The sequence below is a fragment of the Drosophila ficusphila genome, unplaced genomic scaffold (assembly GCF_018152265.1).
Source record: "Drosophila ficusphila isolate 14025-0441.05 unplaced genomic scaffold, ASM1815226v1 contig_127, whole genome shotgun sequence".
Taxonomy (NCBI): Eukaryota; Metazoa; Arthropoda; class Insecta; order Diptera; family Drosophilidae; genus Drosophila; species Drosophila ficusphila.
In genome coordinates this window covers 3,338,506-3,365,095 of record NW_025064016.1, presented here as the reverse complement: position 1 = coordinate 3,365,095, position 26,590 = coordinate 3,338,506, and the positions used below count along the sequence as shown (strand labels likewise).

General features: G+C 39.1%; 3 protein-coding genes across 3 annotated transcripts; 1 reads left to right on the top strand and 2 right to left on the bottom strand.

Moving 5' to 3' along the window:
* Window positions 1-409: 409 nt before the first annotated feature.
* On the top strand, window positions 410-1,099 carry LOC108090589 (acanthoscurrin-1). The gene has a single exon (XM_017189340.2). The coding sequence runs from the start codon at window positions 410-412 to the stop codon at window positions 1,097-1,099; it is 690 nt and encodes a 229-aa protein (XP_017044829.2).
* Window positions 1,100-4,479: 3,380 nt separating this feature from the next.
* On the bottom strand, window positions 4,480-5,587 carry LOC108090594. The gene has a single exon (XM_017189346.2). The coding sequence runs from the start codon at window positions 5,457-5,459 to the stop codon at window positions 4,602-4,604; it is 858 nt and encodes a 285-aa protein (XP_017044835.1). The 5' UTR covers window positions 5,460-5,587; the 3' UTR covers window positions 4,480-4,601.
* An 18,428-nt stretch (window positions 5,588-24,015) lies between these two features.
* On the bottom strand, window positions 24,016-24,361 carry LOC108090600. Its single transcript, XM_017189351.2, has one exon. It carries the CDS (start codon window positions 24,270-24,272, stop codon window positions 24,084-24,086), a length of 189 nt encoding a protein of 62 aa, XP_017044840.1. The 5' UTR covers window positions 24,273-24,361; the 3' UTR covers window positions 24,016-24,083.
* Between the last annotated feature and the right edge of the window lie 2,229 nt (window positions 24,362-26,590).

The window sequence follows — 26,590 nt, the reverse complement described above, 5'->3', positions numbered from 1 at the left end:
GTGGCCAACTTTAAGCCAAAACTGTAAATGGGCCATTTCGTTTGGATTTTTTTTATAATAGCCGCAGTTGTCAATGTGCAAGGATTTACAAGTTTGTGCTTTAATCAAAATATTTAGATTATTAAATTATTTTTCATAAATAAACTCCTAAAGAATACGGACGTGACTGCCAGGACATTTCATGTACTCCGGGACAGCGATGCGTTATATCCAGAGAGCCCTGTTTGGGCCCTAAGCAACATGATGGCGAAAAATGTGGCAAATATCCTACATGTGTAGAAAGGGAGAAGACTTCAGGTTTGTAGAACTTTTTTTTTATTTGATTTAACAATTATACAAGTTTTCATAATTTATTTTAGCATTTTTATTTAATCGTCGGAAACGGCAAGCCAACCAACAGGGATACGGAATGGGCGGTAGTGGAATGGGTAGGGGGAATGGAATGAATGGAAACGGTAATAATGGAATGGGCGGACAGAATGGAAACGGAATGGGTGGACAATACGGAAACGGTATGGGTGCGAACGGAATGGGAGGAAATGGCGGAATGGGTGGACGTGGAGGAAACGGCAACGGAATGGGTGGTAACGGAATGGGAGGCAATGGCGGAATGGGTGGACGAGGAGGAAACGGCAACGGCATGGGAGGAAATGGAATGGGTCCAGGTGGAATGGGTGGAAACGGAATGAATGGAATGGGAGGTTATGGAAACGGTATGGGCGGCAACGGAATGGGTCCTGGAGGTATGGGTGGAAATGGAATGGGTCCAGGTGGAATGGGGCCGGGCGGAATGGGAGGTCAAGGCGGCTACAATGGAAGAGGAGGGCAAAACGGAATGGGTGGACAAAATGGAATGGGAGGACCAAATGGAATGGGTCGTCCACCTGGTGGACCAAACGGAAGGGGACCACCAAATGGCATGGGAGGACCAAATGGAATGGGTGGACCCCCTGGAGGACCAAATGGAATGGGTCCTGGTAACTGGCAAGGCATGAACAACGGGGGAAACGGAAATGGCAATAGTAATAATCGCTATAGAAATGGAAACTCTAATCAAGGTTACAGTACTTCATCTACGACAACAACTGATGGTTGGTAATTGTAAAACGAGCACAAAAAAATTAAAACTTATGTACCTATGACAGAGTTAACGATAGTTTCCTTACATTATATTTCATGAAAATAAAATATGAGTTATGCATTTCAAAAAAAACGCCTTTTATGCAAACAATCAAGAGTGGTTAACTTTTAAATTCTACTCACCCTGTTTCTTGGTAATGATTAATAGGCTTATTTCACCTCACTTCCGAGCTCATATTTCTTAAATATTCATTGATTCCAATTTGTAGATAATTTGTGCGAAAATGTTAAAATATTCATGCGTGCTTAAATAGGTAATTATTAACCAGGGGAAAGGAGTGACGAAGTGAGGGAAAAACTTCGCTCAGCTGCTGTATTTTAAGCAAACAAGTCACGCCACTCGTGGTGGAACGGGGACAGCTGGCTTTCTAATAGATTGCCTTATCCTTTAATTGATTACAAATAAACACAAAAAGAGGAAAATAAACTGAGTAAAAGAGATAAAAGGACATTTTCTGGTCCTTATCCTGGCTACGTGCTTGCTCTTGGCTCGCGTGCATTTCCATATTTGTTTAGGCCAACTATAAAAAAGGGGTGACCTGCGTGACCCTGACCCCTGGCTCGTGACACCCACCAGTTTGGATTCCTGAATCCATACCAACCCCAAATTCCTTTCGGTTCTCTTGTTTGACCAGGTGCACCAAAAAAAATCAACAAACTTAAAACTACATAAATCTTTATTAGCTTTTCTAGCTGGTTTCGTGGAAAGAGAAAAAAGGTTGAGTGGCCATCAATTAAACAATGTCACTTGCTGGCCACACTTCCACTGCATTTACATGACACGGAAAGGGTAGAGAAAATTGGAGCAAAACCAGCTCCTAATGATGATATGCTTTTCCCTATAAGTAAAGCATTTCCCTTTCTGATGTTTTTTTATTAACCCACTGAACTAAAAACAGATTTAGAAAATAGTTTTTAATAATCTTTATAAAAGCACCATAAAAATTTCACACTTTTTTCACCAAACTTGATTTCGATTTATGTTTAAGAAGTCAAGCCAAAATTTAATTTAATAAACCACAGCGAAAGTGGTTTTAAACCGCAGCGAGTTACGATGATTGATGTATTAACAAAGTGGCTACCAGAACCGTTCACTATATCGCTTCCTTCATTCATTTACCGATCTAAGCTGCCTTCTTGTCTCCTTTCCAAAAGCGATGGCATTCAATTTTCAAGGCTGCTGCCATGGGTTAAGGTTGCCCATCGCCAGGCAATCCATTTATCCCTCGGCCGAGGATGTCCTCGGTGCTCGGTGTTCAGTGTTCGGGGCTCTGGGTGCCAGCGCTGGGCCATTTTATAATTTATCAAAATGAAAATTGATGCCCCGGCGAGGCAAGTGCAGCTCAATCCCCTTTTCCGTGGGAATCCCTCCAGGGTTTTCCTTGCGTGCTGCACTTGCAACGTGAGATGATGGAATGAGGACTACGAAGCGGGGAGATCGGGGATGCAGCGTGCCACACGAAATGCCATCGCAAATAGCGAAAATGCTTTCGCAAATATTTAGCCAAACTTTTTTTGGCGACACGCGTTCAGGTCGAGTCCTTGTCCGAAAAGCTGCAGCTGCTTTAAGGCAGCTCCTTCTTCTTGGTCTCCCTTTTCGTTCAGTTTGTCCAGGTTTCAGTTATTTCGATACCCTTTGCTTATGTCCCTTTAAAAGTTAGGGATTCACACAGAAGATACAGCTAATAGGAAATTTTAGAAAACAATAATAGTTGTACAACAATAAAACCAATTTAATCAAAAAAGAGAAATAATTAATAAATTGTATTTAACAAATATTGTTAGCCTAAAAGCCTTAGGTATTTCTTGGTTTACATTCCTCCACTCGCAATTCTCTTTGCAATGTGTATGTTTTTCTTTTGGCCAGTAGCATTTATGCCAGTTAAGTTGTTGGCCAGTTCGTGACTGCTAGCGGCCTTTATTTGCGCTTGCATTTTCATTTGTGAGTGTAAATAGCATTAAAAATAATTTTCCGGCTTAAAATCGCTCCACACGAACGGGAACAGAGCAGACAGAAGTGGCAAGCAAGGGTCTCCGGGTGAAAGCAGGAGAAAAGTGGAGAAATGAGGAGAAAGGAGCGCTGACAGCCGGACGGACTTATGCACTTAATGAAATGTACACGGCAATTGTTACGGTCGCCGAGGCGAAGACGGAGATGGCAGGAAAAGCCGGACTCGAGGCCGGAGAACGAGAACCGGACGGAGACAGAGATGCTGCGGCCATCAATTGGAGCCAACTTAAATTTCACTACGGCCATCATTTCTGAACGAATGGCAAGTTCGCATTAAATGGCTTCACGGGGTTAAGGATGCTGCCAGCGGGTTAAGCCATCCATGTTGTTTGTCCAATTTAAGTGTTTTTCGGGTTAAATGCATTTAAAAGCCCTGAGTTAAGAATCAACCATTAAATGTCTGGCAAATGGACAGATCTGCAAAGGTGGAAGAAACGATGAGGGGATTTTCTTAATGACAATTGAAACAATTGTCATGATTTTCGTATTAAATAAATATTATCGATATGTTGCACTGTTTTTCAATTAAACCTTCATTACTTTATGTATTCATTGTTGAGTTCACTTGACCTTATCGTTTCGGTTTAGCCTTTCCACTTTCACTCCCTTAAAGTATTCGCAAATAAATCTAATTGAAATCTATTCAACGATAACATGGCTCCTATAAATATTCATGACACTTCCCCAAACCTTCATCCGGATTCGTGTTGTCCTTTCATTTGCAAACGAATTGACCGAAGCTTAATAATAATAAAACTGAAATTGCTGCGACATCTAATGGCAAACTTAAATATTTTGCATATTAATTTGAAGTGATGCTGCAGGTGTAAAATTCGAGGAATTATCTTAGGGCCAAGAAATGGAAATTGCAAACAATTGAAATTGGCCAAAACATTAATTCAAATAAACACGATTGGCCGGAAGGAAAAATCTTCGGCTGCTTGGACTGTCAAAAGGAATTTTCAATCTCGAAACAAAATGCCGAAATAAGTTATTGGGCAAACTTGGCCTTCCATCCTTTGTATCTCTGGATTGCCGCAGTGGTAATTACAGTCAGGTCATGCCGTAATTAAATATTCCACAGCCCAATGAAGTGGGCCAGCTGAAGTGCCAATGTATGGAGCCACTGAAGGTGAGTGGGCTAATCATATCAGAATCTCAACAATTAGCAAGGCCAAAGGTATCTGGCCAGAAGTTTGCTAAGCGGCTTAGACGGGTGGCCTACAATGCTAAATTAAGCCGAATATTATTGAAAGCAGTTTTATCAATGGAACAGTTTCTTAACTAAACCTGCCTTGGAAAGAAGGGAAAGAAAAAAAAGACGAAAATAACTTCGTAATATATTTTACTGTATAAATACAAATTTAGGATTTATTACAGTTTAACTTCAAAATTTTTCAAAACATTTCCAAATGCAAGCAACGCAAACGACTGACCAATTTTAGCAGAATTACGGAGTCGAAGTTTTTGAGGTGGTTTTGCATATGCGCGGTGCTGGTTTTATGGTTGATATCTTGGAATCCCGCACGGTTGGCCGAACACTTGTAATGACTGAAACGTTTGGCACCTTCAATTCCTTGTGCAAATCAGAGTCGTTGACCGAGGGTATGTGATGCAGATGAGTCAAAGAAGCATATTCGTGTGGACCATGACTATAGAGTTCGGCCTGCAGTTTCTGGTAGCAATGATGGCTGGGTGAAAAGCCGGGTTCCGGTTCTGAAACGAATGATTGTTCAGGTGACCGAAAACCTGATACATTATCTGAATGACCGGCTTTGCTCGCCGTCCCGACACTTTGTTCTCTTTCCGAGGACGGGCAGGTTTCGCAGATGAGATCCGAATCCTGTATAATCCCCTCACTGTGAATACTAATATCGCTGGTTGTCGTATCGGCGAATTCCTCGGCAATAAGACGACGTGCCAGTGACACCGAGAAGAACTCCTTGTAGTGCAGCTTGCGACGCTTCTCGAACTCCATCCTTCGCACTTTCTCCTCAATGGACTCGGGAAAGTCCTCGTCCGCCGAGGAATCGTCGGAATCTCCTTCGATTCCAAACGCCGGCATTTCCGACTTCGAGGTCAGACGCAACTTCTCGATCAACGCACTCATATCCAACTCCTTAGGAATATCATCTTCGAATACAAAGGGTGTCTTCGGTTCATCGATGACCATGTGGCCATAGTCCTTGCCAGGTGGATGAAACGTTTCCAAGATGTTCAACTCATCGAATTTGGCCGCCTTGAGACTCAATTGGGCACTATTCGCACCTGATTTTAAGATACCTTTCACTGAATTTTCACCTTCCATCGTTTCGCATTAAACGTAGAAAAAAAATTAATTCTTGTGTGAAGATTAGATTAATGTTATTATTCTTTATAAAGCTTTGTTTTTACTTGAGTGTGTGATGTGATTGAGAATAGTCAACTAACTAGATACATTATGATTTTTGGGGAAGCTTAAAGCAAATGCCTTCTTTTCCCTTTACTTTTGCTATATAACAATTTCTATATTCAAATGTTAAAGCTAGTTTAATGTACGTGTTTCCAGTAAAAAATTCACCCACAAAAAAAGTTTATCAATTAAAAATGACTCGCTTGCCGCACACCATCGTGAAAGTATCCCACCTCCAATCATGGATAATAACAAATCCCCAAACAGACAGTAGACGGATTCACTTTCACAAAATATCAAGTACTTCGTGGTTCCTCTATTGCAATCCCTGAATAATCCTTGTTGCCATTGCTGCCGTTGTTTTCCGGCTGAGGATGTCAAGAACTCAACGTACTCGAGTGCAGACGAATGTATTTGGTGCTCAAAACTCGATACTTCATGCGCCACGAGAACAGTTTGCAATCGCAACCATCAAACCACAAAGTAAACTCATTTTGACGTGTTCGGAAGGGGGTTTATCGATGGGTGGAACAGGCAAGAGGGGGTTTAATAAAGCGGAGTCAGAGCACCGCTTCATTATTGATGTTCCATAGTGGAGTTTTTGTTATTGATGTAAACATATTCATCACAAACATGTTACCTCCGAAAGGGGAGGGAAAATGCGGAGGAAAAGGGGAAACTAGGGGGCGGTAAATCAAGTGGTGATAAGGGCACGGGGAAACCAATGCAGTTGTGGCAGCTGCCACTTCAAAACACTTCACTGCACACCATTTTCCCTCCCGCTTCCCCTGACTCTTCCCAGAGGGGGACAGTGGGAGCAAAGGGGTGCAACATATAAAGGAGGGGGTCAGGGGTCACAGAGCGCTGTATTGGGAATTGATTGCTGCACATTATTTCACAATTTTGCCAGCAAATAAACAAGCCTTTTGCACGAGTACATTCAGTCACGAGCCGAGGCACAGAGAAAAATATTTTATAAATATGGCTGATAGAAAAAATACTTTGCAATGCATCTTATTAACTTGTGTTTTTTAAATATTTGGTATGAAATTGCGAGCAATGATTTTTTTAGTTAGCCATAAACCTTGACTAACAATTATTGAAACATATCAAATGTGTATTTTTTTGTCCATTATTATTAGCTGCAAAATATATTTATTTCTCACTGTTTGGCACTTTGACAAGCATATGACGAGCGGTTGCTGCTCATAAGCTCAGTGGATGCGACAAAACAGCTCCATAAAAGTGACGATGACGATGCGATGTGCTCGTTGTTCCTCCAGTTGATGATGATGTTCCGCTGCTGCCCTGTTCTGAGGTGATGATGATGATCATCATCCTCGTGATGGAGATATAGGCGATGCCGGCAAACAGTCAACAACTGTTTTCGAGCTGCTGTTTTCCTGCCATGTTTGATTGCCTCTCTGCTGGAGAGACGCAACGAAATGCGTTGTTGATGCGGCTAGGAAATTTTTCCTTCGATTTACGAAATTGCAGTTGGCCCGATTGCATTTCTTATGTGCATCAATCGCAACAATGTGCGAGGCAAGCAGGATGTGTGCATTGCGTATCCGCAACTGTGTATCTCTCTCTGAGTTTCTGGGTATCAGAGTATCTGAGTATCCGTATCCGTAACTGTGTATGTGTCTGTGTCGGTGCGGGTCCTACGTGCAACATATGTATGCGCATAAGTAACAGCTCTGAGGTGAGAGAATCGAAAAAGAGGGCAGGGAACTGGCGGAACAGGCTTCCTTCCACATATCAACAGGATTTTATGGCAAATCATAAATTCTCCTCGACTCTTGCGGCTCTCGTCTTCCGCCTTGCTATGGAACATCCGTTTCCGCAAGAAGTTGCATCGGAATGTCGATCTTATTTCAAGAAAAGTTTGGGACTGGGTCAATACAGTGAAGCTTTATAAATAACCAATATTAAAAAATGAATTATTAACAATTTAAACTCGCTAAAAAAAATTATTACAGATCCGGTGAAAACCCAATTTATAAGAAAAACTCTGTTCCAAACTTTTCTACTGATTTAAAAATTTGATTTTACTTTTTAAGCATATTCTCAAACATTTTTGATGGACCCACGTCTCTTTATATATCATATCATTTAATTCCTTACCGCATTCTCACATCTTCCAAATAAACTATAGGATCCTTCACTGTCCATTCAATGAGATCTCCCACTGTATTCAAATTGGAAGCGCAAACGGTTATGCATATTTATTAAAAACTGTCTGCTGCGATTAAAAGCCAATCAGACCAATTGCAAATTCCTTTTATTGGCCAACCATCCTCTCCCTCGTCCTTTATTTCGGTTTCCCCCATCCCATTCCCACCCCCTTGTACAGCCTGTAGTTTATAAATATTTAAAATTTAATTTTTGCATTTCCACACACACAGCACCACAGCCTATCTCTTTTTCTCCCGTTATGCTATGCAGCTTGCGTTTACTACTTCGTAATTTTGTGGTGACTGGGGATCTTGGAACTTGTATAATTTGTAACAGGGTTTCATTTACATTCAAGAAGTATTTTATAAGCTTACTAATACAACTTAATTATTTTTTGGGGATTAAAAATTCTTTCATAAAAGCGTATTAAACATGCTAGGTATTTGAGGATCGGTAAACGATCCTTCGCATTTTTGCAGTAAGATTAAAATGAGTATTTCCCCCTATTTTTCCCATCCACGTTACTACGTTTGCTGCGATGCAATCGAAGCGTAAAACGTTCCAAAAGGCAAACACGTTGAGCGCAAATGTACCGCGTATCCTTTTTGGCCTTCTCAGTACCACCCACTACAGCACCCACATCAGCACCCACTGCACCACCCACATCACTACCCACTGCACCACCCTCAACACCTCCCTTCAGAATTTGCAGCCAAAACCAAACCAATACCTGGATCACCTGCAATCCTGTTGTGTTTGCCTGTCTGCGAGTGTGTGTGTGTGTGTTGGCAGTTAGCTAGCGCTTGACAGCTTGGCAAACAGTTAAATAAAGTTGGCATCTCTCTCCCGAAATCCTCCCCAAGCCACCCTCCACCCCTCCTCGCAGTGTGTGTAAGCCTGATTATTATACACTACACGTTGGAGAGAGTGTTTTCCATCTGGCTATCAAGTTTGTTTGGAATTCAATTTGACTTCAATTGGAAGGGGAGCCAAAGTTTTGTTTGGCTAAAGTCTTCGTTGACGTAAACGATTTTTATATAACAAAAGGGATGTGGGGCCAACACTAAACATTTCCGATTTTATAGATTACCGATTTTTTTTAAAATAAATAAAAATAAATTTTAAACTGAACAAATTTTTATATTCTTTAGAAATAACTACTCCTTCCCTGAGTAACTATCTATAAACTGCTAATCTAATTAGATTTTCTCCAAATTTGACAAGTTTACCGATGTTGTTGTTTTTGACACGGTTACCACTTGAAGCTGAACTGAAATTCAATTAAATTGGTGTAAACAACAGCAGAGGAACTGACAGCGTTTGACGATCTCATGCTCAATGAACTATATGAAGTAACTTAATTAGCTGCAAGAAAGATAGAAAATGGATAGCAGTAAATTAAAAGATAATAAAAAAATGAGAACATATACACCCGTAAGTAAGTCGAACGCTTTGAGTTTCTAAATTTTACAATATTTCAACACATTTTCAGCATGAACTCATTTATAAAACTTAATTAACAGCGACTTCTCAGCAGAATTACAATTTCATGACACAATGGGGCAGCTAATGAATATGAATTACACGAGTGGCGCTACTTGGGACCCTTCGCTCCCCAGATTCGTTTGTCCAAGGAGCAAACACGAAGGCAGCGACAAGAGCAGCAACAAACAATGGCACAAACAAACAACAAGCCGAACAAGACAACTGCAAACAAACACTGAGCTGATTGTGCGACAAACAGAGAGGGAGATATGTGGCTAGAAAGAGACGGCCAGAGACTTACCCACTTATATGAGGCAACGAAACTTATGCGACAAAGTTTCACCTACCAAAGTCTTCTGTCTTTTCACATAAACTTGATGGTAGTTACTGCGAGTTACTCCACTGTCTTTTCACCCGACTCACACACTTTTGCGTTTTGTCCTCGAACCAGAAACAAACTTCACCGGGCAAAACTCACATAAATTACACTCGCACAAGCAGAAGTCACCAAATGCCAAATGCACTAAAAACAACAAAAAAATTAAATACGCACAGACAAAAACTAAAACCTAAATGGCAGCCACGATGCAGATAAAAAAAGGAATATGCACAGCTTACTAAAAAGAGGAGAATACACAGTAAAAACATTTAGGGAAAATTATTAAAATTTAAAGTGGGTGAAGTTCACATTTACAAAACGTGTAGCTTGTTAAATATTAAATAATCCTAAGGCTTTGTAGATAAAGATAATCATGTCTTAAAGTATTAATTACTACCATTAACATTTTTTGATAAGTTTTGTATTACAAATGGTTGTAATTCTATGAAAGCCGTAAGTACACCCCTTGTACTCCTTAAATTCTCTTATTTCCTACAAAATGTGTAACAAAACAAAAGATAGGGTCCCTTAGGGTTGAGTCATCGTCATCAGCCAAGGTCCAGGCGAACTTTCCGCGAAAGGAAATGCGGCCAATTTGTAGACGCTGCACTTCTGCCCGTTTGGCAGCCCCTTTACCGCCCCTTTTTCCCTCCTGTTGGCCATGGCGGCCTTCAAAACTGACAGTCGCCGTGGGCGTTGCAAAAATGAATAGAAAGGGCAGCCATAAAAAAAGGGAAAACAAAACATAACCAAGCGAAAAGCGAATCATCACGCAACAATAAAAAACGTTAACTATGATTTATGACTCAGTGGCGCACGCAATGGCTTTCGCTCCGTCTCTTTCTTCCTTCTATCACCATTACATTGTTATAGAAAGTTTTGCATTGTTTGCCAATTAAATTATTGCAAATAATTTTTTAGTGGTCATTTTTGAAATTGTACAAAGACTTTAATATTATATTGGATACATTTTGTGTTATTTGTTGGAAAACATAGGAGAACCTGGAATAAGTTAACAAGAAAACCGCACAAAAAATTTACCTTAAATGAATGGAATTTAATTCGAATGAAGTTTCATTAAAAATATGACTTTGACTTTGAAATCGGATTAAAATTGGCAATGTTATAGGTTGTGGACCTCCAATTTTGGTGGTACATTCAGCAAATCAGTGAAAAACTTGGAAAAATCCGACATGAACAGGGGTCAAAAATTCGACCTCCGATAAATGGAAAATTTGTAATGCAGTTTCATTAGGAATTTGACCACAACCGTTTAAAGGTATGCCACTTTGATATCAGACTGAAATTGGGTTCTTTGTTTCTTGGTCAATTTTATCATGGTTCCATAGGCTTCTATGAAAAACCAAATAACCACTATTAAGATTAGGGTTCCTTCTATTGATAACCGAAAGTAGTTATCTAATGGACTTGACTTGACCGTTTACCCCTATCCGTTTACCATCGAAATTAAAATCGGCAAGTTGATTGGAATTTGGAAAACGGAGAGGCAAATCAGATGCCTGCGATGCTCTTCTCCAATGCCTATTTGTTGGCCTGTGTAATGAACACTCAGATTGGAATGGGGTTTAAATGAATGGCCCGAAGATAGGGGCTCGAGTCTGGCTAAAATGAAAAATCATGCAAATGAGTTTAGAAGCAAAATGTCTGGCGGCCTAACAGCAAACGAAACGAAATGAAGTGTTGGTTTGGATGTTGAAATGCATTCTGCATTTTCTACATCCCTCTTTTATGACCCTTTTTCCGGTTTGGAAATAATGGTCAAGAAGTGAAAGCGAATCTTGCCGAATCACTTTTACAGGTGAGGAAATTAAAGGCAATATTGAATGCTCTTAAATGCTAAAAGAACTGCTTTGCCAGCTACACGAAAATGAATAAATTTCCAATAAAGAGGGGAAAGTCGCTGGCAGAAACTGAAAATGTTGAATCAAATGCACTGCATCTGGGCGTGAAAATCCAATATACTTATCACGCCACAGAGAATCAGCCAAAAAACAGGGAGAAGCAGTTGGGAACTGACGAACTATCTCCGGCCAGTTTAGCAGTCTGGATCCCTTACAAAAGACCCCAGTCCTTCAACGGCTTTTTGGAAGTCAAACAGAAGCCTTGAGCCAACTTTCTCTTGATTTTCATCCGGGGAAAGTTCTACCAGAGCTGGCCACAACAATTGTAATTAAGACCAACGTTGAGCCAAAACAGATAAATATCTTCCATAAAACAACAATTGACAGGGTTGAGCAGGGAGGTTTTTAATCAAAATAAATATATATATTTGAGTGAAAGCAGCTTTAATATATTGCAGTAAAAATATTTTGAGTAGTTCTTATTGCATTCACCAATAAGTTTTTGCGAATTTTGGATATGTACTTTTCCCTTTTTTTTGTCTGCTAGGAATGAAAACATCTTTAATCCCCACTGGTTTTTTCTTCATCTCTTTTCTGGTAACCCTGAAATACCTTATGGAATGGCCAACTGGGGAGGTGCCATAATACAATTTATACGACAACACTTTAGTGCAAAGTTTATGCGCAGTGTTTACAACGTGCCATAAAAGCCGGACAATGCGTGGTCCAGAAGGCGCTGGTGAAAGCCGGGTGAAAGTGGGGTGAAAGGTGAGGACTTCAGGACTTTGGGGTAGGAGAAAGATATGGGTGCGTAACAAGTGCAGTTCATATAAGTGAAGCGGTCCGTGAGTTCATTGCCATGTAGGGCTTTGTTTCTCCTTCGTCCAAGCCCCCGCCATCGCTTTCACCATTGATGTCCTCTTGTTTGTCGCCTGAAATTGGCAGCTACTAAAAACGAAGTAATAAACTAACTCCAGCACACACACATACCCGTGCACACACAAGCTCTCCGGATTTTTGCGGCTAAATACGGTTATGGCTTATGGGTTACGGTCCACCCCAAAAATATAACAAATGTGGGGATTTTACAGCACCGTACTCAAACCCCGCCGACGCGTCGTTTTTAATGCCTCGACAAGTGTGCGCTGTCATTGTCGGTGTGTGAACGGGATTAAACTTCGTCTGGGGATTATTTAAGCACATATAGTCCGAACTGAAATAAACTGTACAGAACTGATTTGCAGTCTAGCCAAAAGTTAGACAGGCTATAAAGTGTAAACAAAAGTTTGCCAATGGGATCATCTGGCGGCACTTTGGAGGTCATTCAATCTGCTCGGGATTTATTAGACACAACATATTTTATAAGACCATATTAAATTAAAATACATTTTGGGGGATGGAAGTTAACAAGCTTATGGCTTGAGCCTTTCTAAATTAAAAATTCAACATTGTTGCTTGGCATTCAGCCAAGCCAAATAATTTAAACAACTGAGCAGATCTGCTTATCGGATAAGAATATCAATTTATGTTGATAGATGAGTGGTTTCCACTCTTTTCCAACCGCACGAACCCAAACTAATTGAGATGACAAACGCCAAACACATCGTTCCATCAGTCGCTCAGTCAGTCAGTCAGTGCAGCCAGTTAGAAATTGCTTTTCTGCTTTTCCATTTCTTGTTTTCCCGGCTTTTGACTTTTCGCTGAATGTCTTTGCATGATTTTAGTTCCGTTTTTCGGTAGCTCTTTTTCCATTTTCTCCTCCGGTTCGTGGTCGTTCTGAAAAGTTCTTCAACGGAAACGAACTCCGAGGGGAGTGGCAGACTCATCGCGAGTGACTCGATTTCCACTTGAGTAAACATTAACGTGCCGGACGCTCCATTGAAATTCAAGCGAGCAATTCATTTCCACTTAATTTTCAACGCTCCTTTTTTCACCAAATTTCTCTCCTTTTTTTCTGCCCATTCCTTTTGGCTTTGAGCGCCTGCCTGATTTTTGTCATTTCCCTTTTTGCCTCTGTTAAAATTTTTTTTTGCGGTGGCAAAGTTTCTCCTTGTATTTTTTTTTTTTTTTTGAGTGAAATGTGTTGCAAATTAGTCTGAAGTGTCTCTCCAAAGGCAAATTTATGAAAACTTTGAGGGGCAGATCGTGTAATTTGTGGCACTTTGAGTGGCCAAATTGAAATCAATTAAGTGCGGTTCGGCACGTGTCCGTTTTTAGATTTGATTAGCTTCGTTTCGGTTACAATTTCGATTAAAATTGATGGCCTTCAAAGTGAAAAGTTGTTTGCCACATTTTCCCCAAAATAACATAAATTTATCTGACACAATTAAGGGCGACTGGCTGAAATTCATCGATTAGTTTGTTTGGATAAACGTTTATGTAGTAATATGGTAAAGGCGAATAGCATCTGTCGAATCCATTTTCGCCATTCAAATCTGTTTGTTTTGTTGATTTTCCGGCAATTGTGAGGCGACTAACAGCTAATTAGATTTCTTCTCCTTTTCGAGGCCTAAAGCTCTTTGGCTCCTTTGGTTTAATTGTCACCTGGCCAAGTAAATTTATTAAGTGGAATCTGTAAATTGATCGGACAAAAGAGGCCGCAGGTCTTTTCTGGGCTTGGCTTTAATTACGTTTTCGTTGGGTGAAACCAACAAATTATTTAAGTGGCTCCTGAGGCTTATAGACGTTGGTCAGTGGTTAAGTGTTATTTTCTATTTAATTGGAAGAGTCTTTATTTAACTAGCGAAAGTGATTGCTGCTGCAAATATTTGACTTAGAGGTAAGTTGAATCTATTAACAGTTTTGATAACAGTGAGTGATCTGTGTGTTTATTTATATTATTTATATAATTTCACTTGGGAAGTTAAGGTTAAGTCAATTGTCTACTATTCATAGGAAATTCCAGTACCTATTTATATTCATATTTGTTACCTTCTTAGCTAATGATATTTCCATTAAACCTAATTATTTTCAAAGCTACCTAAATTTGTGAGAATTTCCCACAATATTTCGGACTAACTTTTGACCACCGAAAATTTCGAAAGCAAAGGGTAAAGCCATTCCCAAAAGCAGCCGGCACTTGGCAATGTTGCTGAAAATGGGCTCGAAAAACTTTTGATTTACTGTAGGTAAATGTTATTGTTGCCTGCCGCAGCTGCCACTAAAGTTCTGCCGATGCTACTTTTGCTGTTGTTATTTAGCAAAAGTTTTCACAGCAAGTTGAGTTAATTTGTATCCACAACTCAATTGCAAAAGTTTAACCGAGCAAAAGATTTATAAAGTTTATATGCAATAACAAGTCAAAAAGGCTTTGGCAGTTGCAAAATCACTAACACTCGAAGAAGCGGCACCAGTAGATGCAGGAAAACTGATTCCGAGGGAAAACAATAAACAATGATGATGGTCTATGCAATTGCAATAAGAGTTCTTAAAATACTGACGGACACTTTAAATAGTTGTACAAAAACTTAATTAATATAAAAATAATTAATATAAATTAATTGGGGTTGCTTTCGTTAGTTGATTTTTGAATATTGCAAGGTACAAAGATAATTTTTTGCTTTTTAATTTAAAAGAATAAGATAGAAAAGAATACTCAACATGAAATGAACATTATTTTATGAGTAGTAAAAATCACTTTCAAATATACGTGCAAGCAAATACTGCCATCCGTATTGTCTTTCAAAAGGCCAAGTAGAAAATGAGAGAAATAGCTAGCAAAAGACGGCCAGCTGCGGGCATTTGCAATCAGCTTTTGATAAGCAGCAAATGGCCAGTCAAATGATAACGAGCCCGATCCCATTCCCGTTCCCAATCGATGGTGCTCCACTCCTCGGAACAGGACGACATAATAACCGAGCTCGAATGGAAGCAGAAAAAGTAGCAGACGATTCGCCGCCGATTGACTTTTATGCCACTTACTGCACTCGGAGGTCGAATGCAAAAAGAAGGGACCGGGACGCCAGTGAAAGCCAGCAAAATTAGTTTGGCCTGCGGCTAAAAAGTCAATTTTCATAACAATTTCCGACTCTCATAATGAAGCTTCAGTTTTTGTTGTCGATTTCACTGCGCCAAAGAGGAAGCGAATATCGAAGAAATTGTTGGTTAAGCCCGTCTAAAAAAGATTCTGTCAAATACGGAGTTGTTTCTAGCATAAATAATGTTTTGTTTTATTAAAAACAATATATTTTAGTTAAAATAATAAAGTAGGATAAGATATATATTTTACAAGAGCATTGCTATATAAAAAATGTATTGCGAAAACTAAAATAAACGAAATTAATAGTGATTTAATTAATTTTAATTATATTAAAATTTAGTGTAAACAATCATCACCACGTAGAATTTGAGTTTTAATTCGACCAATCATGTATTCGCCGATTTTATGCCATAAATTATTTTTCCGCTCCTCATTTGTTTCGCCCATTATTCAGATGCAAAGGGCGTGGCAGTAAACTCCCCTTGATTTACCGTGCAGCTGCGACTACTGTCGCAAGGTTTTCCGCGCTAGTTTTTCACTATTTACACACTTTTTTTTTTGTTTGTTTCGCTGCCTTTATAAAATATGCATTTGCAGCATTATTAAAAATGGAAGGCGCATTGTTAGGGTCTCTGCCTGTACTCGTATAGGTGGCATTGAAAACGGCAAGGAAAAGTTTGCAGCTGCAGTTTAGCTGGCGGCACACGCGTCGTATGGGTAATGTCAGTTCTGCATATGCATAAAAGATTTGGGTGTTGCGTTCGAAATTGCTGCTGCATAATTCCGCATAAATTCCGTTGACATTTTTTAATCTATGTTGAAAGTTTTCGCATGTATTCGCGTACACCCCTCGTATATATATATATTTATTTCAGCATTTGCATAAATCCCAATTGCATTGCACTTTTGCCTTCTTACGTGTCTCAATGGCCAAATAAAATATCTTCGCTTTCGCCGCTCGGCTCTTAAGATGCTCAGCTGGCTGCACTTTAGCCCCTTCCAACTCCCATCCTTCTTTGGCTCTCAGGATTCATAAAATGTGTATGAAGCGTGCAAAATGTTTTAAATTTATTACAATAAGACGAGCTGGAGTCGCGTCTCGGGTCCTTGCGAACGCAAATGCGACATAAAACGCTAAAAGATAAAGCAAACTTAGCGACGGAGCACAGCGGAGCTCCTGAAAGATGTTTAAGTGCAAACCTAAATACTCTAGGAATGTATACATTATTATAATTTATTTATGAGGACTTGACTTTTGCTCTCTGTGTAAATTTAAACTAGCTTAATTCTAGCTTAATTGTGTAAATTCTAGTCTTTTCAAGATTAAGATATTCGTTAGATTTTTCTTTTTAATCTTGAAAGGGTGTTTAAAATACATGCAGAACAATGGGGAAAAGTAAACGAGGGTAGATCGCTGTTGCGATTGGGTCCGGCCACTTTTTATGCGCTCCTTAAAGTGCGTCACATAAAAATGACGACGCATGGAAAAATGTGTGCGCACAGGTGACCCCAACCAGTCAGCCATCCACAACCCGACCTTTCTCCTTTCATTTTCCCGTTGCTGAATGCATTGCGAGTGACAACACTCAAGGCAAGGTGGGTGGAAAAATGGGTGGCAAGTGGGTGGCAGGGTCACGAGAAGGTGGAAGCTGATACATGTCTCTTGTTCTCCGTTTATGAGCCTAAAGCCAAAGGTGCGTGGATGTAGGTAGTTATGTACAGGTGTCCCTAAAAATTGAATAAAAGATTACTTTAAAAACAAAACTTCAGAAAATAAATTCTGAAAATCAATCCTATTTAAGTTTGAATAAATATTTATTTAAAACTCATAGTAATATTTTTTAAAAGTTCTTCTTTTGGATTAACCACTGTTTGACATATTTCGTTTTCTATCGTGTTCCCTGTTTCGTTCGTCTGTTTTCTCTGCGGCTGTTCATCAGTGGCGACTCCGCGTTACTTCAACTTTCCATCTGCACCTCCCACCTCTGACCCACCCATCAAACGCATTTATTACATTGCTTTTGAGCCAATTTTTTCCGGCCTTTTAACTGAAAAATTGGCACAGCGCATCGCCTGGCATGCAAAGCAGCCGTTTTCAGCTTTCCTTATTTTTTCCTACCCACGTTTCCCCGGATTCCTTTGTTGTTGGTGCTACTGCTGGCATTGTCAGTTGACTTGGCTTAGAGGTCGAGGGTCGTGGGTTAGGGTCCGATGATTGAGCATTGGGGAGTGAGTTTCTGGCTGAGATGTGGTCTACTTAATAGTAAAAGGAATACACAAAGAAATACCGCAAATCAGTTCACTGTTGCATCAAAACAACACGAAAAAAATATTCATTTTAAAAGAAGAAAATATCAAATACTTTTTTCTTATATTTCTGTTTATATTTTATAAACATTTAAGTTTTTGGTAAGTTTTTAATAAGCAAAGGAGAAACTTCTTTTAGGTAGTAGATGCACATCCTCTAGTAAGAAAACCTAACTGATTCCGAATTCAGACCAAGTCCATTCAGAATCTTCTAATTTTAGTCGAGGACATTCGTGTTGTCCATCATCGAAGCATGTCTGCTTGACCACTCACTTTCACTCTCGAATGCTCATTGAAGTGTGTTCAAAATCAATTAATGGCTTGTCTTCCCCTTCAAAGTTGGGTTTTTGTGCCAGAGGGAAATTTTCACGCATGGCTTCGGCGTGTGTCAAGTGCAAAGCAAACAAAATTGAAGCCCATTGGACCAGTGACCCCAAAAGGGGAAAATCAATTTCCACATCCTACGGAGCTCTGATTTCCATTCACTTTGATAATAAGATCAAAACATCCAATACACGAACAGTTGATTCGGTTCAGGTTAAGTCAATATTTGACTCGTTTCAGCCGGGGACCACAACACACAATTTTTCATGCCGCATTGCCCGGTTGGCCCTTGGCTTTCCTCCCTTGACCATATTTCTCGGGTGCCCCGAATCCTCTGGCATTGTTCTGTTGTTTGCTCGGTTTGCTGAGTAGCCGCAGAAATTTCATTAAGTTCATCTTGCTGCCAGTGCAGATATGACAAAGGGAATGGGTTAAATGGAAGCCAAAACGGCCCCAAAAAAGAACCCAAAACTGCAGGGGATGGCAGCGTCTCGCGAGATATATTATGGTCTCTGGGGAATTCAAAGTGCAGTTTTATATAGCACAAGGAAAAAGATACAAGTTGGAGGGCAAAGCAGAATGGTAAAGTTGCATAAAAGAATTGGTGTTTAAAAAGTTAATGACAAAAAGCTGCAGTTGCTACCAAATACGGTTTTAATATTTTAGTTAAATCCAAATTATCAAAGCTCAAGAAGTCAATTAGTAACTCCAGCCGTTCTGCTCCTAGAGTTTTCCTATTATAAAAACAGATAAGATTAACCTGAAACTTTCCGTCATCCTTAGAAACTTCATCCCACTCCCTCGACTTTTATTAAAAGGGCTCCTAGAAATTCGCGTGGCACTCATTAAAAATGCCGAACCCGACACGAAATCGCTGCAGGAATTCAAATCCTGCTCTCAAGTGCGGCCAACTGTTGCTGAAACTCAGTTGGGGACTTGCTGCATTGGCAAGTCGCACTTTTGGACCAATTATACGGTTTGTTAACACTCAAAACAGGCAAAATGTAATTACATTTTGAGCTGGGAAAGGGAACAGAAAGGCGATGCCACCTTTTGAAATCCGATTTTATATTGTTAACTGTGTGCAAAACTTTCTCATTTCGCTTTGCAATATTCAGTGGAAAAGGTGTGCTGAGAACAAGCAACAAGATACGAGTATGCAAATGTTTGAGACGTTTGCCAAATGCAAATTGCAACAACAGCCACCACCAACTAATGCAATTCCCCGTGCATTTCCCCCCTTTCGGCACAGAATACCCCCTCATAATGCTCCTTTAATGCCCTCCAACTAATGAGCCTACATTAAGGAAATTCGAGAACGCAGCAATTTCGGAGGCGCCACCTGCTGCTTGTACACTGGGAAAGCAAATTATGAGTTGTTATTAGTTAAATGTAAGTTACTGAATAAATAAATAATTTTATTCAGTCAGACTTATTCTATTACTTTATATAAAACTTTCTATTTTATTGCGCCAATATTTTCAAAAGTAATTCCTTTAAAGTCATATGAAACAAATGTTTAATTATTCAAAGCCTAAAAAGTATTAATTTGTTACCTCTATATTTAAAATTGTTCTTAACTTTTCAATATAAATAATACACATTTCTGTGTATCAGTCAAAGACAGATTAGCGGGAGAGAATATTGCAGTTTGTCACGTAATTTATTAAAATGCTATACACATATGTGTGGAGGGGGCATGGTCGTTAGGGAGGGGCGGCGGAGCTTAGAGGGACAATTGGCGTAATCATCGTTATGCCATCGTCATAATCAGCGATGCCATTGTATATGCCTCGACAGCAGCTCATTGATTTGCAATTATGGGACGTGCTACATTTGGTGAGGCGGTGCCAATATCACCCCAACCCTTTCAATGGGAAGGGTTTTTCAACTGCTCCATCACCCCTTAAGATTAAATTTAAAGCCGACATGCGATTTATTCAGCAATAAAACGATTAAATTGGTCAGTAATCGAATTAACTTACTTTGGCGACTTATCAGCCGTAATTTAACATGTTGTTTATGGCTTAGGTTGTGCTTTAAATATAAGATTATTCGTCATTATAAAAAAACTAGTGTTTCAATAAATAATTTTATTAAAAAAATATATTTTTTAATATTAAATAATATATTTTTGTCTTATTATTATTTTTTTAATCTGTTGAGTTCCCTCCCTAAAGCTGGAATTAAATTCTGGCATTTCGCTTTGCTTTTGGTGTCTTTTTGTCGCCATATTACAATGGTTAATTTTATTGCTCGCTTTTATTGTTGTAATTTTGTGAAATCTTCTCCTGTTTTGCGTTTTTTCCCTGCTCCTGTTTTCTTATGGTGAAAAACTTTTGCAATTGTGTGCGACTTGCTATCTGCGTCTCCATTGTTGTGTCTGTGTGTGCAAGTATAAAAATTAGCCTCATTTTGTTTGGCTTTTGTGCTCCGCCTGCCATTTTGTGGAAATGCGGGGGGTGGCCCTGCAGTAAATCAAAAGTTGAAAATTATAATAAAGTCACTTTTGCTGTTCCTATATCATGGACCACAGCTCGGCCCGCTCCAGATTTTCCCGCCCATCCTACTATCTCCATCTGTCTCTGCTCAAGTTTTATCAAGTTCAGTTGCAGCAGCCACAAAAAACTTATTTCCTTCTGCTGGTGTGGCTAATAAAAAGCCAAAACAATTTAGATTAACTGTAAATTGTGTTATTTTGTTTAGCCAGTGAGTGGATTTGTCGTTCTTGTTGCTGTAGTTGTTGTTAATGCTCTTTGAGCTGGTAATTTGCGAACGCCCCAAAAAGTAGGCAACACTTTTGTGAGCCCAGCTAAAAAGGAAGTCTATACAAAAGTCCTGGCCTGTTATAAATGCGAGAATTCAGCTGGCTTGAAGGAAAGGAAGGTGACCAGCAGCTGCCATTGGGATAAATAATGCTTGAATAATTACAAGAAACATGGACAAGCTGATTTTGAATGGCTCGCAAAATATGATTCAAGCGAAGGAACAGAGGTTGGCTACATAAGTTAACCGTGATATTTATGGTTCAAACTGAACAATATGTAAGGTGATTTATAACAAAATAGTTAATGTTTTGTATTCCTTTAGTTTCATGATCACCAAAACGTTACTTCGAGATTTACAAAAAGAATTTAGAAAACAACGAATAAAAAATATATAAATATTATATAAAAGAAATATACATATTGCACTTAAAAAATCCATGTACTTAAAATCATTTTTTCATTAAAGGTATGTTTATATATAGAGTATTAAAGAGTCAAAATCTAAAAATACCTTTTGATCCACCCATGGTAGTTTTGCATTTAGAAATAGAGGTCTTGACTTCCGTCAATTTCTTGTGCTTTCCCCTTTCCAATCTCCGACTTTCTCCTCTAGTGACATTTGGCTGCCTTTCGGGGCTGGTCCTTTGTCTCCGAAATCGGTTGAAATGGCCACTCAATGCGCTCTGTTAATTTTGCTCCACAAATGAAACTGGGACTCTGCGCAAGGGCTTAGGCCGAGCTATCACTAAATGCGCTTGAATTATTTATAAAAGGCATATTCATGAGCACTGGCTCACTCACCAGCAAGGTGAGTGGGTGACTAGTGTAAATCCTTGGGGATGGGGATGCAAATGGGGGAAGGGTCGGAAATGGGAGTCGGGAAACGGAAATGTTAACTAGTTTGAGCAAAAGCGAAGCTGCTTGACAATGGCATTAGAATGTCGAAAAGTTTTAGCCCGGCAACCGCTTACTCACTCAATTAGCACGGTCAGTTCTCGAGCTTTTTATGCAAATCTCGGTGGGCGGGAAAATCGTAATGGGGGCGTGGCAATGAGAACCATTAGATGGTACATCAACTGTACATTAACTTGTCTGTTTTTGTTTCATTAGCAAGGACAGCAAAAGGGATTCACTTAAAAAAATAATTACACAATTGAACAAAGATTATATTAAGTTATGATTTAAGAATATGATTTTCGAACAGATAACTTTATATTCGTATATGTGTATACAAATTAATTATTTCTGTAAAATATTTGATATTTTCTAATTTGTAAAATGTACGTAAACAATATATTTAATTATCATTCACATCAATATCATTACTTAATATGAAATTATATTAATTATGAATTAATTTCTAAGTGTAGGTGACTTCAGATAGCTGAACCATATCCTGCGGCTTCCCAAGTCTCAAGTCCTGGCAACTTGACAGCGGCAGCCTCAGCCGAAGCTGCAACAGCAGGAGGCGACCACAAGCCTTTAACAAAAGCTAGTAAAGACCAAAGGCGAAACTGAGGCAGAAATAATAGGGGAAGTGGGCGAAATTGCGAGAATGTTATTTGGCTTTTGCATATGGAACGAATGACGATGGCACTTTCAGTGAATTGCCTGCATATCGAGTGCGTATGAAAGATGAAAAGCACAAGGCGAAAAAGGAGCAATAAAATAACAAGAAATATGGCCAATCGATGAATGGTCGGAGGTGCACGGAAAGTGCAAGGTAAATAACCAAAGAAAACGAAAGCAGATGAATGGAGAGCTGGTGAAGCTCACTTAAGCTCTGTGAAAAGCTGGAACCGTTAAAGAGAATACTTGGCTATAATGGCAAGAAGCTAACAAACGTTAGCGGTTAACCAATTAATATTTAACCTGTTTACTTAACTTACCGCATTGATAACGAAACTCATTTAAATGTTGTAATTTGTTGATCAATCAAAAAGCGAATCGCGTTTTTGAATCTTCACGCATCGCTGGCAAAGACAACATCAGAAAAAGTATGGAAAATGACGTTTCTGTTGGACATCACTCAATCTCCCCTCGAATCACCATCCGCTGCCCACTTTTTGACTTTGTGCGTGTGACATACGCAAATATTTATACATCATTCCTTTGGCTTCGCTTCTCCCTTTCCGCATCACTCACACTCCCTTTGTACAGTTGTGCATAAAATTATGTAAATTCCTTGCATCCACAATTGGGGCAAAAAAAATATAATTAAAAAACAAAAGAAAATATACATATATATGCAAGGCATAACAATTTAAATAAATCCATTTATGTCATTTAACTTGTTATAATTATTATTATATATTTTAATTTAATCGTGTATATAATTTTGACCACGACTGTTCACAGTGGCAAAAGCAAGACCATAAAAGTTAAGTAAATATATAAACACGCATCAGCTTACGCTTGCCTGCCTGTCAGCCTCTTTATTATTGTTGGTTGTTCTGCGTTTTTGCTGGTGTTGTTATTGATATACGTGAAAGTGTATATGTTTGCGTATATATTTGTACTGCACACACGTAAATCAAAATGTTTGTAAGTTGAGTAAACAACATTGAAAATCAGTTATGTTTTACTGCATTATAAACTACCCAATAAAGACCCTCCCTTTTTGACCCCGCAGTTCGAAAAAAACGAATTTCTCTCACTGACCTTTTGCGTAATTTCAACGATAAATTGCGCGTGAATGATGCATAAATCAAATAAAGTTGAGGAGAATTATATACGAGTATATATATGTATGAGTCTGCCAATTGTATCGACCGAGTTTAAAATTTCACAGCATACTTTTTGGATCCATCGAGCAATGAAAAGTATGTAGGCGAATGAAAAAAACGAGAAATAAAAAAATATACACATGCATATTAAAGGCAGGTTAAAAATTAATTTCAATAAAGCGAAAATGTTAAAAATGGTATTAACAGAATTCAGAGGCTTCATTTGACAGTTAAGTCATTGATTCTCAAAATGTTACCTAAAAGAATATTATAACATTTCTAATACAACTCTTATTTATATAAAAATCATTGGAATTTTCTTTCTTTAAAGCATATTACAAAAAAAAAAAAATTAATAAGAAATTCAAAGAACGATCTCTTATAATACTTTCATTTTTTCAGAATATAATGTTTACTAAATTACAAAAAAATTTAAATGTCTAAACTGAATTGAACGGCAAAAGTAAAACGGCTTAAAACGACTCTTTATTTATTACATTATCCTTATATTTTAAAAGTCAGTAAAGTGGGCTTAGTCGGTCGGGCTTATTCGCTCCCTGTTCATATGAAAGTAGGCCAGAAAGAGCGCGAAGACAGCCAACCCGATAAGTCCGCACCAGAAGCCAAAGGATCCGGAGTTGAACTCATCATGATATACTTCGCAGACATCGCCGCCGACAATTAGATTTAGCTTGTCCCTTACGCCAGGTGCTCCAGCCATCGAATATTTTCGGGGAGGCCAAGTTCGAGCCACAAATTTTGAAACATTCCAGAAGGCCGAGAGTGATGTGTGGGCCAAGGGCTCCTGGGATTGGGACGTTCGGCGACCGAAAAAGTCGCCTAACAATGATGAATCATCATAACAGGTAACAGGATGCCTGCGCCATAATTGAATTTAGTGCTAATGATGGCATTGACGATAGCACATAATATTCCACATTAATTCAAGCAGACATTAATTGATTGATTATTTGATTGCATTATTGTCAATATCACAATTGCAATTTGGTCGCTCCGCTTCAGCGGTTCGCGTCAACGCGTCGTCCTGTGTATTTATATCCTGGTTGTCAGTCGAGCCTGACACATTCGCGATATTGAATGTTTGTCATCGGGTAACAACATTGATAATAATTTAGCACAATTTACATGCTGACAGCCATAATTAATCGATGCAACCGTGCCTCCAATGTCGTTTGTATATCCTCGAAATGAAGCTTAATGATGAAGTGGAATAATATTAACCTAATGGATATGTGTTGTAAGTAGCCATGATTGAAAAAACACATAAATATTTCGTTTAATCAGAGTATATTATGTTAGCCTGGTAAAGCATTCCGTTAGCTCCTTGACATAAATATTTTAATTGATTCTGCAAACGCAGCTTACCAACTTCTTTAAAAATAAGGATTTCACTTCTTCTACATTCCTTTTCATGTTGATTCACTTTCTTCCATGTAGCAGGTGAATATTTGACTTAAGAGGCAGATAAAACTTACGCTTCACCGAAGAAGAAAGAGGGGAAATATTTAATTTACATTTAACTTTTCGTTGTGCCCTTTCCCTCCGGCAATTATGTGCCTCGGGGAGATTCTAAGCGAAATTTTGTACTCCCTGCAATTATACAAAAATTCATCTCGTTCTCGTTTCTTTTTCGTATTGCATTATTCATGGGTTGGGGCTAAGCAAATTAAAAGCTAGCTTACCCGCCTCAGCTGGCCAAATAATTGTTTGAAGTTCGCTCTTGGCCTGGCCTGTAATCTGCGGCAGTTTTGGCCACTAATTTCGCCTTGAGACAAAACCGCCTACCGAAAAGAGTACTCCGCAAGCACTAAGCTCAATTGAAATTGCTTTTGGGATGGGGAAAAGGCAAAAAAAAAAAAAAGAGAAACGCCGGGAATGCCGTAGAGTAATTGAAATATTGGCAGTGAGCTCAACTCGTAAATTATGCACCGGAAACCAAGGAAAAAAGCGAAGGAATTCCTTCTACAGTTCGCTGTGTAAACTAAAGATAGAGAAGGAGCCAACTTTCCCTAAGATTCTCTTTAATTTATAATTTATCAGTTTTGTGCTTTTGATGCTGTTTTTGGCTGCCCAACAAGCAAACTTTGATTGCGGTAATTAGCAAATTGTGCAACTCCCTCAAGAGGAACGCTCTTCTTTGCGTTTTACCTGCAAGGCAACCGCAAATACACATTAATTGAGAGGAAATGTTTTTACTTTCCTCTTTTATTTGGAAGACTTAAAAAATTATATATTTAAAGATACTACCCCTAAACTTTGAATGTTACAAGTAAACCAGCTTCTTAAACTACAATTTATTTTTTGCATGCAAGAGGGGGAAGCCAACTAAAGTCTTGTGAAAAGGGTAAACTGGGTAAACCAATTTGCCAAGGGTCCCGGGCATATCTGTCGGAATATATGTATATCGCACAATGAAATTGCCTATGTGGCAATATAGTTTCCTGCCACAGCTCCTGCAGCAGGACAGCATCTTTTTTCTGTGCACCCTAACCCGACTGGGTTTTATTATTGTTACTTTGAGGCAGCCACAATCCAATGTCCAACCCCTGCTGCTTTTTTGCCAGGTGAAAACCTAAGCTAAGCAAACATACAAAAAAGTGTTAGTATGCTCAACGCGACACTCGCCACCATATAGCCACCCCCTCACCGCCCTTTTTTGGCCATCACAAAATGTCCTTTTAGCAGAGGACATACACACATGCGTATGTAAAAATTTCCGACGTGATGTAAATTTCTATTGAATGCTGAATGGGCAGAAAAAATATTTTTAATGGTCTTTTGGCCAGCCAAAGCGAACGGGATCCGGGACAAAAGACCAGAAACCGAAGGCCCATCAGAATGGTCGACAGTTGAATGAATTGTCGGTCGAATCGATGGGACGACAGGTGTTATCCTGTGGTTGGGCGCCGAAAACTATTCCACATATGCCAACTGTTCCACAGCCTACTTATTTGCGGAATAATAATCAGGAATCGAACTGAAAGCTTGCAGTTTGTAATGAAAACAAGGGTACAAAGT